Source organism: Cavia porcellus, unplaced genomic scaffold (assembly GCF_034190915.1).
Source record: "Cavia porcellus strain 051 isolate PalLab524CR breed Dunkin Hartley unplaced genomic scaffold, mCavPor4.1 scaffold_14, whole genome shotgun sequence".
In the NCBI taxonomy this organism is placed as follows: domain Eukaryota; kingdom Metazoa; phylum Chordata; class Mammalia; order Rodentia; family Caviidae; genus Cavia; species Cavia porcellus.
This window is the reverse complement of record NW_026947497.1, coordinates 50,627,352-50,644,867: the sequence shown is the minus strand read 5'-3', so window position 1 is coordinate 50,644,867 and position 17,516 is coordinate 50,627,352. Positions and strand designations below refer to the sequence as shown.

Genomic DNA, 17,516 nt, shown 5'->3' with positions numbered 1-17,516 from the left:
CGTGTCTAGCCCCTTAACTGCTGGCAGCTGTTATTGCACTGTTGAAGTAGTGCAGAGCCGCCATTCAAGTGACCCTTATTTTACTTAATAATGACCCCCCCCCGTATGCAAGAGTAATGATGCTGGCAATTCAGAACAGGCAAAGAGAAGCCAGATGGGGCATCTGTCATGAGAAAGATGAGCACTGTCCAATATGATGGGTAGAAACCCCATCCACCATGTATCATATTATCATAAATACTCCATTATTATTGTTAATGTTATACTGTGTCTATTTTAAAATTAAACTTTATGATAGTTATCTGGAGATAGGAAAAAACACCATGATTTAGGTTTAGCATTATTCCTCAGGCATCCACTGAGATCTTGGAATAGATTCTCCATGGTTGAAGGGGAACTGACTTATCTGCCATCTGTCTACCTACTCTCTGTCTGCTTACCTATCAATCAAAGCCTATTTACCCACCTATCTGTCCTTTATTTTGATCTTCATCTGAGTTTTGACTTTTAAATACTTAGCTTTTAAAATTAAAAATTTAAAAAATTGTTAAAAACATGAATCTTGCTTCTCTTAAAAAAGCAGCTGTTGTAAAATTTCATCTAGATTTTTGCAGGGAAGCCTAGTGGGATCTGAGGAAGAATCTTTGCCTTCAGCTAAGGTAGCGCTTTGTGTTTACTGAAATGTTACAGCTGCCAGTATTCTCCAGGTTCCTACAGTGGAGCTTGTGCAAACATTTTCAAGTCTGTCACCCAGCCCAGCCATTTGGGTTTAACTGCTCTCTACTTTAAGAATGGCCAGCACTACTGGGATAGATGTGAGATTGTCCAAGGAACAAAGTGACTTGACACAAGAGAAATCAGGTGTCAATAATCCTACTTCACCTCAGTTTGGATTAATTAATACTTCCCCACTGTGTCTACAAACTTCTGACAAGTGACAGACTCTGTGGACATTAATCAGGGCAGTTCTTGTTACTACACTACATAGCATACACAGTAAAGGGCATTAGTTAAACCTTAATGTGCAAAGGAGCCACCAACCAAGTGTCAGCATCCTCAACAGTGTGACATACAATCAAGTGAGTTTAATGTCAATCGATTTCTGCACTTTTTTGAAAACTGCTAATCAAAGGGATTTCTAATCAGACGTGTGTGAAACTGCGTGGATCTTGTAGGACTCACCCTTATCTGAAAGGGAGGGAGGCCAATATTCACACAGGGCTTTAAAAGAAATTCTCTCCAGGTGATTCTAAAGAAGGCAGAATGCTTTGTGCCACCATTTTTAGAGAAGTCAGTTGACTCTTCCAAAGCAATTACTCTACGGGGTAATACTCATCTACTGTCTTAGATGCGGTATTTGTTTTGTGGCTGGTACTTTCTGAAAGTTATTGCTTATTGGACATGGTTCATTCTTCATCCATGCAAATATAAAGCAAAATGAGATGTGTTGTAGAGAACATGTGTGTGAACAAGGAATTACTTCTCTAAGGTAAAAAAAATCTCCAAAAATATTTTAAGGGGACTGTGTAGAATATCTTGGACATACCCATTTCTCTTTCCTTTTGTATCTCAGTAATTGAAAAGCCCAAACTGCTTTGTCTTATAAATAATTCCTACAGCCCTGTGGGTGTAATTCTACATTAACTGAAGAGTAATTTTTTGGGACGGGTACAGGGGATCAAACCTATGACCTCACGCTTTCCAGGCAGATGCTTATGCCACTGGGCTAAACTCCCTGACCAACTGAAGAGTAATTTCATATTAAAATGGGAAAGGTGCCTTACAGATAAAGGTAAGACCACTGTGGGGTGGGAAAGCCCCTCTAAGATTGGAAATATAACCCTCTCAATATTTTAGGTATTATTTATCCTCTTTCTCTTTCTTCCTTTTTGCTGCAACGAGGATTGAATCAAGGGCTTCTGCAGCGGGCTACATTTCCAGCCCTTTTATTATCTTGAAACAGCGACTCTCTAAATCGCACAGGCAGGATGAAGGAACTTTGATCCGTCTCCTCAGCCTCCCAGAGTGCTGTGACCATAGGCATGCAGCACCAAACCCTTGTACGCATTATCCTTTTTAAAAGCTAAATATATCTTTCATTTTTTGAGTGGACAAAACTAATCTGAATCGAATCGTCTTTTTGAGTACTTCAGAGAAATTTTCAAGCAAACCAGTATAACTATCTTCATTTCAGAAATGGAAAAATCCAAATCCAAAGCAAAGCAAAGCACAGCACAGCACAGCACAGCACACCACACCACACCAATCCACACCAAACCACACCAAACCAAACCAAACCAAACCAAACCGAGCCAAAGTAAGCCAAACCAAACCAAGCCAAGCCAAGCCAAAGAACAGACAGAAGCGCGCGCACCGGGAGGGAGGTGAGCTGTGGAAGCCCCAGCGCGGGCGCCTGGGAAGCGCTTGGCTCTGCGCTTGCTTCTGGTTTCCTGACTCCGCAGGCGCTGCAGCCCCTCCGAAAGGAGCAAAGCAGGAGACGCCCGAACTTCGGGAAGGCAGCGCTGCGCAGCTCGGGGAAGGACCCTGGGAGGCTGCGGCTTCCGGGGCTGAGGCGCTCGGAGCCGGGTGCGCGGTAGCCCGGGGCGCTAGGGCTGGGACGCAGCGCTCGGTCCGGAGGGGTCCGGGAGGCGGCTGAGGACGGGAGAGAGGGCGGGACAGAGGGAGGGAGCTAGGCTGAGCCCCGGTCTTATTTGAGGACCCTGCCCTCCTCTCCCTCTCCAGTTTTTGCGCGCTCCGGGTCTGGACCCGCAGACGCCTACAAAGGGAGCGCGCAGCACCGGGTCCACACGGGCTCCGCTCCGGGGCGGCGGACAGCACTGACCTCCGCTCGGTCCAAGCGGCGAGGACGAGGTAGGCGCAGGCGGCCGGCGCGGAATAGGTTGGGGTGGGGGCGCCCCGTCTCCGACCTGACGCCCCGAGGTGCTGGGAAGGGGCGCGAGATGCTGAATCGGTGGAAGGCGGACGCGGGGAGCAGCCCACTCCACGTTGGTTAGAATTTCCCTCTCCGCGGAGGATGCGCCAGCACCCCCAGCCACTTCTTCCTGTGCCTCCCGCTGAGAACTGAGACACCTGTCCAAGGTGTAAGGTCTTATTTCTGGGACAGACAGCTCCTGTCTAATCTCGCAGTGTCCGCCCAGGGCCGCCCACTGGTAGGAATGTGTGGTGAGAGGAAGAGGTGACAGCAGATGCTTTACGACTCTTTGAAAGGGACCCATCCTTTAAAACTCTGTGAGATGAGGAAGACTAGGTCAGACACTCTCAGCCGCTCTACTTGGACAAAGGGTGGGGTCCTGTTATTGAAAGTTTACTTTTCCCGTTGCCCAGGCCGAGAAGCAAAGGCAGCTAAAATGTGTGTGGCGTGGTTTCTGGGATTTTTCCATGGGAAGAGATTTCTGGAAGATGTTGTGTCTGATAAGATTTCAAGCTTTAACGACAAGCTGGGGCAGTACTGCTGCTGGTTCGTTCAGAAAACTGCTTAGTTATAAATCTATAGTCAATGCACGAATCAGTCTCTGACACAGTTGAAATACTTTGAATCCTTGGGAGTGGGGAGAGGAACCCTGAATTCCACTTTCACAAAGAAAGGTTTCTGAAACAAAATCTGTAAGTATATTTTTTTAAAAAAATTGTACCATTCGTAGGTTCCCTTAAAGTTTTTGGGAATATTGAAATGCCTCTTTTTGCCTTATTTATAGAGTTTTTCCTTCGTCCGCTTATCGTTTAATTTTTGTGCTTCTGAGTTTCTAACATGACAACTTCTGCACTCTTTGTTCCCTCGCATTTTTCCAGAAGGACTGCCACAAGGTGATAGTCTGTGCTCTGCGTGACTTTGACCTGACTGAGGGCCAGTGATGTGTTTAAGAACAGCTGTAGTGTCCACCTGCTAATAGCTTATAGATAAATAGCCACCCCTGCAGAGAAGTTGTAAATAAAAGAACTCCAAACAACAACCACAAAAAAAGGACTCAAAAGAAACAACAAAATACACCAATAAATCAAATAAACTTCTCTTCCTGGTATCATTCAGCATCATTCAATTTCATGGTTGTTCTCAGTGTAGTCTGATACATCTGCCAAATACTGACCTTCGGAGTCTTATTAATTGTATCAATGACTTGTCTGGATTGACTGTGCTCTATAAAGCCAGTCTCTTTCTTAGTCTAAGGGAAATGGTACAGCCTATTAATATAACTCAAATTATCAAATATAATTTGAATGATTTGCTTCCATTTTGTCTAATTATTAAGGAATGGAGGCCAATGGAAAAGAGCACAGTCTCCTTGGAACATTATATTTGAAACACAGTAAATACATGGAAACCTTTAAGTCCCTCTGGGAAGTAAAGCTCTTTCAGTGGGGAATGGGGAGGGAGAAGGAAGAGAGAGAGGGAGAGAGGAAGGGAGGAAAGGGAAAGATAGAGAGAGATGCTGGAGGGGAGGAATAGAAAGGGAATAGGCATAGAAGATAATGCCATAGCAAGGAATCGTGCATAGGTAATTATCTTCAGCTAAGGAAAGCGTGAAATTATACTTTAAATAACTGGCATCAATTTTTAGTAAACTTGTTCTTTCCTTTTTTTTTTTTTTTTGGGTACCAGGGATTGAACTCATGACCTCATGCATGCCAGGTAGGGGTTTACACTTCTGACTGGACTCCCTGGACCTGCGCTTTGCTTTAACTTCATGCTTGTTTTGCCAAGTTATTCAGTGGCTTCAGTGTACCAGATGGTGTGATGGGATGAGACCGTGGATGAGGAAGACTCTGTTTCTGTGTTAGGGATTTCTCCTGGCGGGGGAAGGAAGGAAAGCAATGCAGTGTCCTGTGTGCAGTTTTAGGAGCGCACATGGGTGGAACTGCAGGGGTAACTGAGGTCTCTCCCAGTTCAGCATGAGGGATTCAGAGAGATGGAGAGTGGCTGGGATGCTCAGTCACGGGGGAACAATGCAGAATGGCCCCATGTAAGTTACTTGGGGTGTCTGGTGAGAGGAGGCCTGAGGGGTATCAGGGATGATGTCAGACTATGAACACCCTGCTGAAGGGCTGGTGGTTTCTTCTGTAGACCACTGTTATCATCCTGCGTGAGTCCAGAGCCTTCTGTGGGAAAGCAAATTAATGGATGTGTTCTGTCAACAGACCATGCAAAACCAAATATATTCAAAAACCTAAGGGTAGGACATACAGAGACTTGGTTATACTAATGATAGAAGCCTTGGGGACGCTGGGAGCTACTCAAAGATTAGCAAGAGAAGACACTGTCTCTCGCTGGAGGGACACAGAGAGGAGGCAGTGTGATCCAGGCCCAGGAGCCAGGAGGTGGAATCACTGCAGGTCTGGCCCATGGGGACCAGAGCCACAGAGGAGCAGTGGGGGCAACGTCCAAAGCAGGAGGAAGAGAAAGACTGCAGAGGTGTCGTCCTGCCCCTGCCCAAGGGGTGTTTGCCAAACAGAATCCCAAGGACTTGGGAGCCTGCAGATGTCTCTGTGAGGCTCAGTCCTCCTGTGTTACCCAACAAAACAGAGCAGGGAATGGTGGCACAAGGGTTCATCCAGGCATTGTCTGTGGGCTGAATCATCGTGATTCACTAAACAATAGCAGTAGATGCTATTATGATTAATAACAGATTCACCACGAGAGGTTTTGAATTAATGACAGCAGCCTTTGGTGGTAATGAATATATTCACCAGGTATTAGCACTAGGACGATGGGTCTGAATGTTTTCACAAACATAAAAAAGGAATCCTACAGCAGAAACTAATATAGTGTTTTAAACAACCCGTATATATTGGAAAAAACAGTTCAGTCTGCAAAACCACTTAATGGTGGAGGAAACTCTGTCCAGTGAGATGTAAAACTTAGAGTGGAGATACTGTACTGCAGTCCTTCCACAGTACAAGTCCTTTTTTTTCTTTTTTTTTTTTTTTTTTTTGTCTTTTTCCTTTTTATCGGTATCAGGGATCGAACTCACGACTGCCTGCTTGCAAGGTAGGTGCTTATGCCGCTGAGCTAAACCCCCAGCCCCCACAATACAAGTCCTGGCTCATAGTGTAGGTTGCTGAATGTTTGCTTGTGCTCTTTATGGTGAATTTGTGCCTGGCTTTACTGTTTATTTGTGAGGTGAATGAATGAATAGATTGATGAATGAAAGCAAAAGAGCATGAGAAATAAATCATAAGACTGGGTAATTTTTATAAAAAGTTGAGAGGAGGGGCTGGGGATTTAGCTCAGCGGCGTAAGCGCCTGCCTTCCAAGCAGGCAGTCGTGAGTTCGGTCCCTGGTACCAATAAAAAGGAAAAAGACAAAAAAAAAAAAAAAAAAAAAAAAAAGTTGAGAGGAGTAGAACTGATATGATAGAAACAGGTGATGAGATAGGTGAAAGACATGTGCAAGAGATAAATCTGAAGTTTCCCTCAAATTTGGGGACTTAAAGGGATGAAAAAGCCTAGCTTGGCTCTTGTTTTTTTCCAACTTTGGGTGGTTATCATAGTTACTTTTCTCTTGTTGCTGAGATAAAGTACCCAACACTCAGAATTAAGGAAGGAAAGGTTTATTTAGCTCACAGTTTGTGGAGGTTTTGGTCCATAATCAGCTGGCTCTAAAGCAGGGTGACATAGCACAGGGGCAACACTTCAAGGTGGAAAAAGACAGCAAGAGCAAAAGGGAGAGCAAGCCTCTTTTCTTCCCTTATGGTGTATGCAGGCTACCTGCCCTAGGGTCGGTATGTCACTGTCACCATCTCAGTACCCTCCTCTTGCACAGGATGAGGATGTTTACAAAGTGCTGAGTCAGTTAACCTTTGGGACTTCTCAAGTTGATGCAATGTATCAACCATTACAGTGGTTTAATCAATAAGAATAATATTGACTGAATCAGGTCACATGGAAAGAGAAGAAGCTGGGGATGGATGGGAAACAGATGAGGAACTTAGATGCTAAAAGTTTTATATCCAAGGCCCAGAGGAAGATGGAGTTCAGACTTGGTGTATTTTTCATATACAAAAGGACTCTGCTGTGTGTTATATGGGAAGTTTATTCCAAATGATTCAAATGAGCAACTGTTCTAGATAGGCTGGGTAGCTGTTTTTTTTTAATACCAACTGGTAGGGTTGAAAAAAATGACCATGAAACAGAACCTGCTCAGTCTGCCATATTTTAGACTCTCGAAGATAGGGCACCAGACACAGCTTTTAAGACATTTTTCCTATATAATTTGTTGCTGTCTACTTATAAATTAAGTAAAATAGTTATGGTAGTAAAGAAACTTCCCTTTCTTTCCTTAAAATTAATTTGTTGAATCTAAAGCAATTATAAAATTGGTAACGCTGTGATACTCATTCTTTTAAATGAATGGGATCTATTTGATAGCTCTCATATTGGAATTTTTTCTTTACTGCAGTAAAAAACCCTACATTTTATCATCTTTATACACATTTTTAAAGACTAGGTTTAATTTACCCATGTTTGTGAATAGACTTTTTTTTTTTTGGTTCCAGGGATTGAACTCATGATCTTGCACTTGCCAGGCGGGTGCTTATGCTGCTGAGCTAATCCCCCAACCCATGTGATTAGACTTCTAAAGACTTACTATATCAAAATATTATACCATATGCAATCTTACAGATCAGAGGACTGGTAAATTGAGGCACATTATATCAACCATTAAATCACTCTCCTTGGGTCTTTTCTTTTTCCTACCCTTCTTCCTTGCTTATTTCATATTTGTTCTTTTTATTTTAAATTATAGGTTCTTATACTAGCTGTGGTCCAAGTGGAACTGTACTGGAAATGGGCCCCATAGGCACAGAGGCTGATGAGAACCAGACAGTGGAAGAAATAAAGGTGGAACCATACGGGCCAGGGCATACCACTCCCAGGGGAGAGCTGGCCCCTGACCCCGAGCCTGAGCTGATCGACAGCACCAAGCTGACGGAGGTGCGGGTCGTCCTCATCTTGGCCTATTGCTCCATCATCTTGCTGGGAGTGGTCGGCAACTCCTTGGTGATCCACGTGGTAATCAAATTCAAGAGCATGCGCACAGTTACCAACTTCTTCATCGCCAACCTGGCTGTGGCGGATCTTCTGGTGAACACTCTATGCTTGCCATTCACGCTCACCTACACCTTAATGGGGGAGTGGAAAATGGGTCCTGTCCTCTGCCACCTGGTCCCCTATGCCCAGGGTCTGGCAGTACAAGTGTCCACGGTCACCTTGACGGTGATTGCTCTGGACCGGCATCGGTGCATTGTCTACCACCTGGACAGCAAGATCTCCAAGCAAAACAGCTTCCTGATCATTGGCTTGGCCTGGGGCATCAGCGCCCTGCTGGCAAGTCCCCTGGCCATCTTCCGAGAATACTCGCTGATTGAGATTATTCCAGACTTTGAGATCGTGGCCTGTACCGAGAAGTGGCCAGGGGAAGAGAAGAGCATCTACGGCACTGTCTACAGCCTTTCCTCCTTGTTGATCCTGTATGTTTTGCCGCTGGGCATCATCTCTGTTTCCTATGTCCGGATCTGGAGTAAACTGAAGAACCACGTCAGCCCTGGAGCTGCGAATGACCACTACCACCAGCGGAGGCAGAAAACCACCAAGATGCTGGTGTTCGTGGTGGTGGTGTTCGCAGTCAGCTGGCTGCCCCTCCACGCCTTCCAGCTTGCTGTGGACATTGACAGCCAGGTGCTGGACCTGAAGGAGTACAAACTCATCTTCACAGTGTTCCACATCATCGCCATGTGCTCCACCTTCGCCAATCCCCTGCTGTACGGCTGGATGAACAGCAACTACCGCAAGGCTTTCCTCTCGGCCTTTCGCTGCCAGCAGAGGCTGGATGCTATTCAGTCGGAGGTGTGTGTGACCGGCAAGGCTAAAACAAATGTAGAAGTCGAAAAGAATCATGGAGCCGCTGACTCCGCCGAGGCCACCAATGTCTAAGGACACGGTGTGGAAAGTTGAAGGTGAATTCTGACCAGAGCCCTTGGTCTGGTTGTGGAAGGGTCACAGGTGTGTGCTGATCTGGCCTTAAAGAGGGACAGCATCCGAATGGAAGCCCGGGCGGTGTCATTCCTGGAAAACTGGGTGGCAGAATCTAGGGAAAATATTTGCATTCAAAGACAAGGTGACGAAGTGGCCCAGTGATAGTGGCTTGGGTTAGGATGGGTTATGTGTGAAAGCAGAGAGGAACACTTGATTCTTTTCCCAGTGTGAAGGAAACCTGAAGGAGCAAGTGCCCTTGTCAGCGCTGCCACAGCTGGGGTTTGATTAGCAGCTCTGGGTGGCCCCCGGGACCTGCACTGGCTGCGGTGTGGCCGGCTCTGTCCTCCGATGCCTACGAAGGCTGCTGAATGCAAACCTTGCTTGCAAGCTGATGGCTCTGCTGTGTGATATTTCGGTTTTCTTGTTCTTTTCATACACAGAGTTCTAAAGTCAGTGCTCTTGGTAAACACTATATGACTATAATGACATCAAGGGACAAGACAGATGACTAATATTTTGGCAAATCATGGGGCGAAATTCTTAATAATCAATGAATGTTCTAAAATCAAATGCAAGTAGTGAAAATGTTTCTTTTAAACTCCGAAACAAAGGCAGAAGGTCTAGAATTACAAAAAGTGTTAATGGTTCTTGAGTTTATTTTGAATTCTTTGTTTTATATGAATATTATTTATATAATAGATAAGCAACATTGCAAATTGTCAAAATTTTAAAATCTGTATGATTTCTGTTACTATTCTTGTGTTGGAGTAGAGTTTGAGCTCAAAATTAAATCAGATTAGGAAATAATTTTTGTGGTATTTTGTAACATTTTGTGGTTATTTGTGTGCAGTTTTTCACACAGGCACACAGCTGTAATAGCTTTATGGTATTCTGCAGTGTTATTTTCTTTAGAATTCATTTTCCATGGATGCTTTCATGATAAACAAAACATGATTTCATAAAATGGTCCCATCTGGTAAGAAATATTCAAAGCACTGGATTCAATCCATTTTCCAAATGTTCTGTTTCAAGCAATTTCAAGTAAGTTAACTGTTTCCAATGTAATTATATTTTCTGGATAATGTGGATATATACCTGTAAATAATAGAACATAACTACTGTAATATTCTTTAATGATTTTATGAATAGTTTTTATTTCACTATTATCCAAAGATGCTTAAAACTCTATTATGTTTGTGAAAAATAAATGAGATGTTAAAATAGTTATATTATGTTAGATGCTTTAAAGAAGTTTCACTGTAGCTATACTTTTGTAAATACGATAGAATTTGCAAATATATTCCTTACATTTTAGTTAAATTCAACCTTTTATACTTAATCATCACATTAATGTTATGAATTGGAGGGCTTCATTTTAAAGATGGATATATTTAATATTTATAGTACGGCTCTTATTAAATTCCTTCTATATTAGAAATAAAAGATTGGTGTTGAACTGCAGTTTTGGAATTATGAAAAAGAGTGAAACAATAAGAAATAGAATTAGTGGAAGAGAGGTTAGGAAATCGATAAAAATGTGTAACTGTAAAATATTGAAGAATTTATTTTGTTGCTGGATTCAACATAACTAAGAAGCTTTTTTAAAAAAAATTTTATTTAAGAGGAAAAAGAGAAAAACACAAAACAAAACAAAGCGGTGTAAGGGTACACGTAATACAGAACTACAAAAAAAAAAACATAACAGTAAGAAATCACCTGTTAATAGATTACATATTATCGTCTTGGAAATAGTTGCTCAAATCACAGTATCAAAGAATACAAAGTGGACTTCAAACAGAGAGACTGCAAACAGCTGCGTTCAATGATCCAAAAACATTAATATAGTCAGCCATTTAACACCCTCAAACACACTTGCTGTTATATCCGTTAGAGCTCTTTTTTTTTCCCCTCTCTTTTTTACAACAAAATTTACACATTTTGGATTTTATTACTCCTTAGTTCTTATTACTTTTTTGGGGGGGAGAGAATACAGTCAAATATGGCAAAACAAAGCTGTCAGTCAAAACCAAGGATAGACATAGCACATGATGTAGAACAGAGTACAAGGTTATCAACAATGGTTATCAACGTTGTCTCTTGTTTCCAACTAAGAAGCTTTTTGTCTTTAACACAGCAGTTGCTTTCCTTCAGGTATCAGCAGAAAACTGTAGTTAAGCTTTTATCCCCTTGCAGAAGTCGTTACCTGCAGGGAGTGTGCAGACTGCTTTCCGCTGTGATATATGGAATGGGTGTGAAGTTATGACTCTGTTAGCATATGTCTGATCCAATTAACTGCGTCAGTTTACTAAAAGTAACTTTTCATGTATTGCTTTAAATGTTGAAATAAAGAAATAAAGAAAATTCAGGAAATTCAAGGAATTGTCTGCATTTTAGTCATGCTTTTCTTCCTGCTTGTACCTGAACCCTAGTAAAACTGTCCCAACCAGACGTTTCTTTTGAATTTCAAGTCTTGTGTCTTGATGGAACATGTTGACTTGGGTCTCATCAGTGGATTAAATCCAGAGTATCTCAAGTGGGACCTGTCCTTCAGCACCCTACCCTACCCTGCTCACCTCCACTCTGTGTCAGTCATGATTCTAACATTCACATTCCCCAGAAGCCTTATGCCTTGGAGTCCTCCTTGACTCTTGTGTATTTTTCCTCACACACCAATTAATTCTTTCATTTTGTCCTAATTCCTAGACATTCATGAGTCAAAGCATTGGTTTCTATCTCCATCATCCATGTATGATTGTCTCAGAGATCCGTATCATCTCTAGAGAGGATTAATATAGTGTCTTCCTATCTTCTCATTGGTCTTTCTGTATCTTGATAACTCCTAAAGCATTCCAGCTTTTGCCCAGTAGCCAGAGTGATTTTTCAAAAATTCAGATTTTGCCAAAGCACTCTTCCAGTTTAAACTCATCAGAGTCTCCTTATAATTCTTATAAGAAGATCAAAACATTTTTACAACTTGGAAAGCTGCTCAGCCCTGGACTGTACCTATATATTATATCCCATAGATATTCGCTTTTCCTCCACTGCCTACTAGTAGATTTTAAGCATCATCAGGGCAGGGGACAGAATCCATCACAGCCATTGTGGAGTCACAGGTGCTTGCTGTGGGTGTCACCAAGTTAATAGTAAGTAAACATCAAGGAAAATGAGACTACTAAAGCCAAGATCTGCAGATAGACCTCACAGTTGTAATCTATGTTATACACTTATCTCATTTTATTAAGCATTTTCTAGGGAAATAGAATTCTTAAGAGGCTTATTTGGGATCTTCATATTTTTGAAGGTCACTAAAGGTAGATATTTGCATATATAGACAGGGCTGAATATGTAGATTTCATGTGTGGATCAGTCAAAATTATCTATGACTTTGTGACCAGGGGAGAATTGAGACTCAGATAGCTAGAGAAGTCATTGTAAATGCCTTTAAACAATGCAGTGGAGGAGGGAGAAAGAGAATTCTAGGGGCACACTTAGCCAAAATCCATCAGCTAAAATAACCTGCAGTGATGTCTGGAGTGCATCAGGCTTGAGCACGTGGAGGGACGTGACAACAAGGTCTAGGGGAGCAGAGAAAAATGATTTATGTTCTTTGAAGTAGTAAGAAAGAGTGGGCACTGAGTAATCAGTTTCTGCCAAATTTTGCAGGGAAAATAATTTATTGGAAATAAAAACTTCCTATTTACAAAGACAACCCCATTTAAAAAGTTGCCTCGGTAGTTTTTGTCAAAGGTACATAAATCCTCACAAAAGTATAGATAAGCAACTTATTACCTCAAAACTGGACAGAGTTAAATGAATCTGGTTTGTATCCAAGGTAAGGATTTTATATTTACTTTCTGTTATTTAATTTAAAAGCTCAAGATTAGATGTAGTCAATCCTTGCCTTTGAGGGCTTAGATGAATAATATTCATAATTGTATTATTAAAATACAATATAAGGTAGATAGCTATAGTCATAAGTATTAGGCTCATGTTTTAAAGGGTGGGCCCCAAGAGCTACTTTTAAGTAGACATAATGAGAAATTGCCTTGAAAATTTGGAAGTATTATTTTGGAATGAGGTGATTTTTTTTATGCCAAACATTTAAATGTAAACCTGAGTTTTACAAACTGTTCTAATTCTTTGTCCTAATACAGTTACCATTTGCTATAGTTTGAATGCATCTCCTCCAAAATTCAGTTTGAAATTTAATGGACAATGTGGTAGTGTTAAAGAGTGGGGCATTATGAGCTGAGCAGGTAATAAGGGCTTCTCCCCTCCTGAATGAGACTAAGGCCCTGTAAAACAGGGTTCATGCAGCACTCAGAGTTTGGTTCCTGTGCCCTTGCATCTCCAACGCAGGAGGGCACAGCGTCCTTTCTCTATGGAGGAGGTAACTATGAGGCGCCATCTTGGAATCAGTGATCTGCCCTCAGTAGGTAACTGGATCTTAATCCTGGACATTCCAGCCTCCAGAACCATGCCAAATTCCTTTCTTCCTCCCTCCCTTCCTTGCTTCCTTCCTTTTTATCCTTCCTTCCTTCCTTCCTTCCTCTGTCTTTTTCTCATGTACAACCTAGTCCTAGATATTTTGATACAGCAGCACAAAAGTAAGATTCTTACTAAGTATGTTTTGTCCACCATAAATGTGTCTTAAGGAGAGTTACGTGACTGCCTTTTCACAGAAAACTCGTGGTGTAAAATGATCACCCCAAGGCACGGCAATCCAGGGAATGGATATGCATCGGGGGCTGTTAAAAACTGAGCCTGGAGGGTCTCAGGCACAGACAAATTGAAGAGAGCAGAGTTTTAGAGAGGACATAAAATTAAGTGTCAGAATCTGGACAGGAAGTGAATATTTAATGCAAAGTAAAGATTTCTTGACCAAAACAGAAAAATGCTGGTGTGGATTGTGTCTGGTTAGGACACCCACACTCAACATGTGGGATGTGAGTTGTATCTGTACCCTTTCAGCATTAAGTGCGATACCCGTGAAGGATACTTTATAGATGCTTTTCAGTAGATACAGGGAGCTACTTTCTGCTTTTAATTTGTTTTAAACACATGAATGGATTTTGAATTTTCTTTAACAGTTTTCCATACCTGAAATGTTTTTCTCCTTTGTTTTGTTAGTGTTATGAATTCCATTGATTTAAAAGTATTAAATCAACCTTGCGTTCCTGATGTAGATCTCATGTAGTTATGCTGTATTACTTTTTAAAAATACATTCTGCAAGTATTTTGCCAACATTTTGTGGGCAGTTTTTGTGTTGATGTTCATGGAGAACATTGGCCTAGATAACGTTTTTCTTGTAAACTCACTGTCAAATTTGGGTTGATCAGTATGTTGATGGTTGAATAAAAGAAAACATATTTGGTGGTATTTTCTCCTATTTTATATTGTAGAAGAGTTTATATAACATTAGCATAAGTTTTTAAATGCTTATGGAATTCACTGATGAATCATCTGAGTTCAGGGTTTTATTTTTTTGAATTACAAATTCAATATTGGTAATAAATATTGTGATGTTCATATTTTTTCTTTTAACCTGATTTTGGCATGTTGTCTTTCAAAGATTGTGTTTGTTTCATTTAAGCTGTCAAACATTATGTCATTACATTGATTATGATATGCTTTCAAAATTTAATTATATATATATTTATATAATTTCTTTTATTTTTGGCATTCATATTCTGTTTCCCTTCCTTTTTTCATTTCTACCAAAGATTAACAATTTTATTTATCTTTTAACAAGCCCAACTTTGGGGTTTGCAACTTTCTCAGTTGTTTTTATATTTTCTATTTTACTTCATTCTGTCATTATTTACTTTATTTATTTTGGCTTTGATTGTCAAAATGTTCATCTTCTCAAAGTTGAATATTTCATCAATTGCTTTATATCTTTTCTAATGTGAGCCTTTAGATTTATCATTTCCCTTAAATCTTTTTTCAGGTATAATTCTTTAATTTTTGATATATAGTATTTTTACTGTTTTTCAGTTAGATCATTTTTTGTTTTCTTATGATTTCTTACTTGACTTACTTGACAAGGTGTTATTAATTTTTTTAAATATTTGAAAATTTTCTAGACATACTATTGATGTAGAGTCTAGTAAAATACCTTAATTATCAGAAAATATATTCTGATAGTTTTTCATAGCAATATAAAATTCTTTTTCTATGTACACAACTGTATCCTTTGTTAATAGTTCATGGCACCAACCAGTACAAAAGTGGAATAAAAAGGGAAGGAAGGAAGTCTCATTGCCTCCTGCCTGCAACACAGTGAACTATTTCTCCTCAGTGATGGCCCTCTAACAAGCTTCTCTATCTTGGAGCCAGCCAACGATGGATTGAAACCGCTATAAACTATGAGTTAAAATAAGTGTTGTAAAATTTGTTGCAGTGACAAGAAAATAACTAAAACATAATCCAATGTAAGAAATAATATGAATTAAAAAATAAGTGACAAAGAAAAGAAAAAATATAGAAAAAACAGAAAGGAAATAACAAGATAATGTACATTTAACCTCATTAGTTATTGAATTAAATGTAAATAGCCTAATAAATACCTTAATTCAGAAGACAGAGATTGTTAGAGTGGTTATAAAAGGAAGATCTAATTTACAACATTAAATTATTTTATATACAGAGATAATTTTACATATGGAAGTTATAATTATGATCTATAATAAAATGACAAAATTCATTAATATACAAACAATATGTGACAGTCAAAATTAGCAGAGGGCACCAGGTAAAGTGGGAGAAATTGTACACATACTTATTTGTTAATTTATTTCTGGAATAGTACCTGAGACACTGTCAAAGTTTGCTAAATAAACTTACACTGTTTAACTACATTAAATATATATGGACAAGAAAAGAACAAACACAATAAAAATTTTGTGCTTATAATACTGTCTGATGTATTTTAGGTTGCTGATGTTTAGAACCTGTTCCCATAGGTTCTGACTTTGATTCTTGTCTGGCTTTAGTAACTTTCTCTACACATTAATGACTGGTAATTTGCACCTGGACATTGTATTTGTATAATGTTAAAACTTAGCACTGTAATTTAACAATAATTAAATGAGATGATGGGAAAAGGTGGAATGTACTAATTAAGTTGTCCTTAAAAAAACCCTACAAGTTAATATCCTTCATGAGTGTGGAAGAAAACAGCCAAAACAAAACTTTGGTGTAAAACTTTGTAATCTATTTTAAAAAACACACCCAGACCCAGTGGGATGAGTTTTAGAAAAGTAGCAAGTGTGTTTACTATATTAACAAACACAAAAAAGAAACATTATCAATAGGCACATGAAAAGCATTGGACAAATCATAAGAAATTCCTGACTAAAAAATCAGCACTACGAATTATATAATTTTGGCCCATTACATTACATATTTATATATATGCCAGAGATTGAGAGAAGTAATCTATTATCTGTATAATTTTTAAAGATTTTTCAAAATTAATTTTAATGTTATGTTATTGACACAAAAATTCATAGCTATTGAATCTCTGTTTTTCCCAAGTGTGACTTTATTTGGTAATTATATCACAAATCGTACTTCAGTTTAGTTTGCATGTCTTTGTTACATCTTTGTCTTCCCTTTTAAAAAATCTGAGTATTTGTTTTTTTTTTTAAATGTTTCTTTTAAATGTTTCTTTTGTGTAGCATATGTTGGGCATTTATTTTAGTCTAATGTAAGGAAAATTTTGAAATCAAGCTCATTTCTTTTGTATCGATTGATCTGAAATGTATGTATATTTCTTAATTTTACTATATTTTTCTACATTAAATAGGTTCCCCCTTTTTTCTTTAGACAAATGACTTATGTCTCTCTCAATTTGGTGGTTGCATTTGTAATGATGGTGATATATACATTACCTCTTTGACAGTGTCTGGGGTTTATATTCTGATTTTAAGTCTACTGGTAATTTTAATATTAATTATTTCTGGGGTTATCAATTTAAGAGCTTTTCTTGATTTCCCACTAAGAATGATAAGGAAAATAAAATGTAGACAGTATGATACAGTTACATGTCAACAAGCAGCTGAAAGGGAAAGGAAAACAGTGCCAGCGTCAGTGAGGACTGGGGCTGTTAGAATTCCCACACACTGAGTGTGCGTGTGCAGGACAAAGCCCATGAAAACCTATTAGCCAATGTGTGCAGTAGATGAGTACTCCGCCCTCTTACCAAGCAGTTCCACCTGTATCCACAGAGATGTGTGCATATGTTTAGCAAAACACATACAAAGGAATGTTCATTGTTATATGTAGCTTATAAATCCCTTTTGTAAAATTAATAAGTGATGAAAATGACTCTTGGTTGGAAGTCAGGATACTGGCTTCCTTTGTCTGAAGGTAGTTTGTTGCGAGAGGGCAGAAGGTAGATTTCTGTAATGCTTTTTTATACATTTCCTGATTGGGTTAATGTAGTTATATATTTTTGATTTGTATACTTTTGTGCTAGTCTGTAAACAAATGTTTCAAAACTGTCTGTACTTAGTGCTGG

The 17,516-nt window shown here is 39.7% G+C and overlaps 2 protein-coding genes across 2 annotated transcripts; one reads left to right on the top strand and one right to left on the bottom strand.

The window, feature by feature from the left end:
• Positions 1-1,091: 1,091 nt before the first annotated feature.
• LOC134478638 (uncharacterized) lies at positions 1,092-3,236 on the bottom strand. The gene is made up of 2 exons (XM_063260525.1): positions 2,843-3,236; positions 1,092-2,652 (listed from the first exon to the last, which is right to left on the bottom strand). The coding sequence occupies exons 1-2, from the start codon at positions 3,234-3,236 to the stop codon at positions 2,186-2,188; spliced, it is 861 nt and encodes a 286-aa protein (XP_063116595.1). The 3' UTR covers positions 1,092-2,185.
• On the top strand, positions 2,359-11,366 carry Npy2r (neuropeptide Y receptor Y2). The gene is made up of 4 exons (XM_063260896.1): positions 2,359-2,384; positions 2,472-2,586; positions 2,743-2,871; positions 7,763-11,366. Exon 4 carries the CDS (start codon positions 7,804-7,806, stop codon positions 8,947-8,949), a length of 1,146 nt encoding a protein of 381 aa, XP_063116966.1. The 5' UTR covers positions 2,359-2,384; positions 2,472-2,586; positions 2,743-2,871; positions 7,763-7,803; the 3' UTR covers positions 8,950-11,366.
• Positions 11,367-17,516: the final 6,150 nt, after the last annotated feature.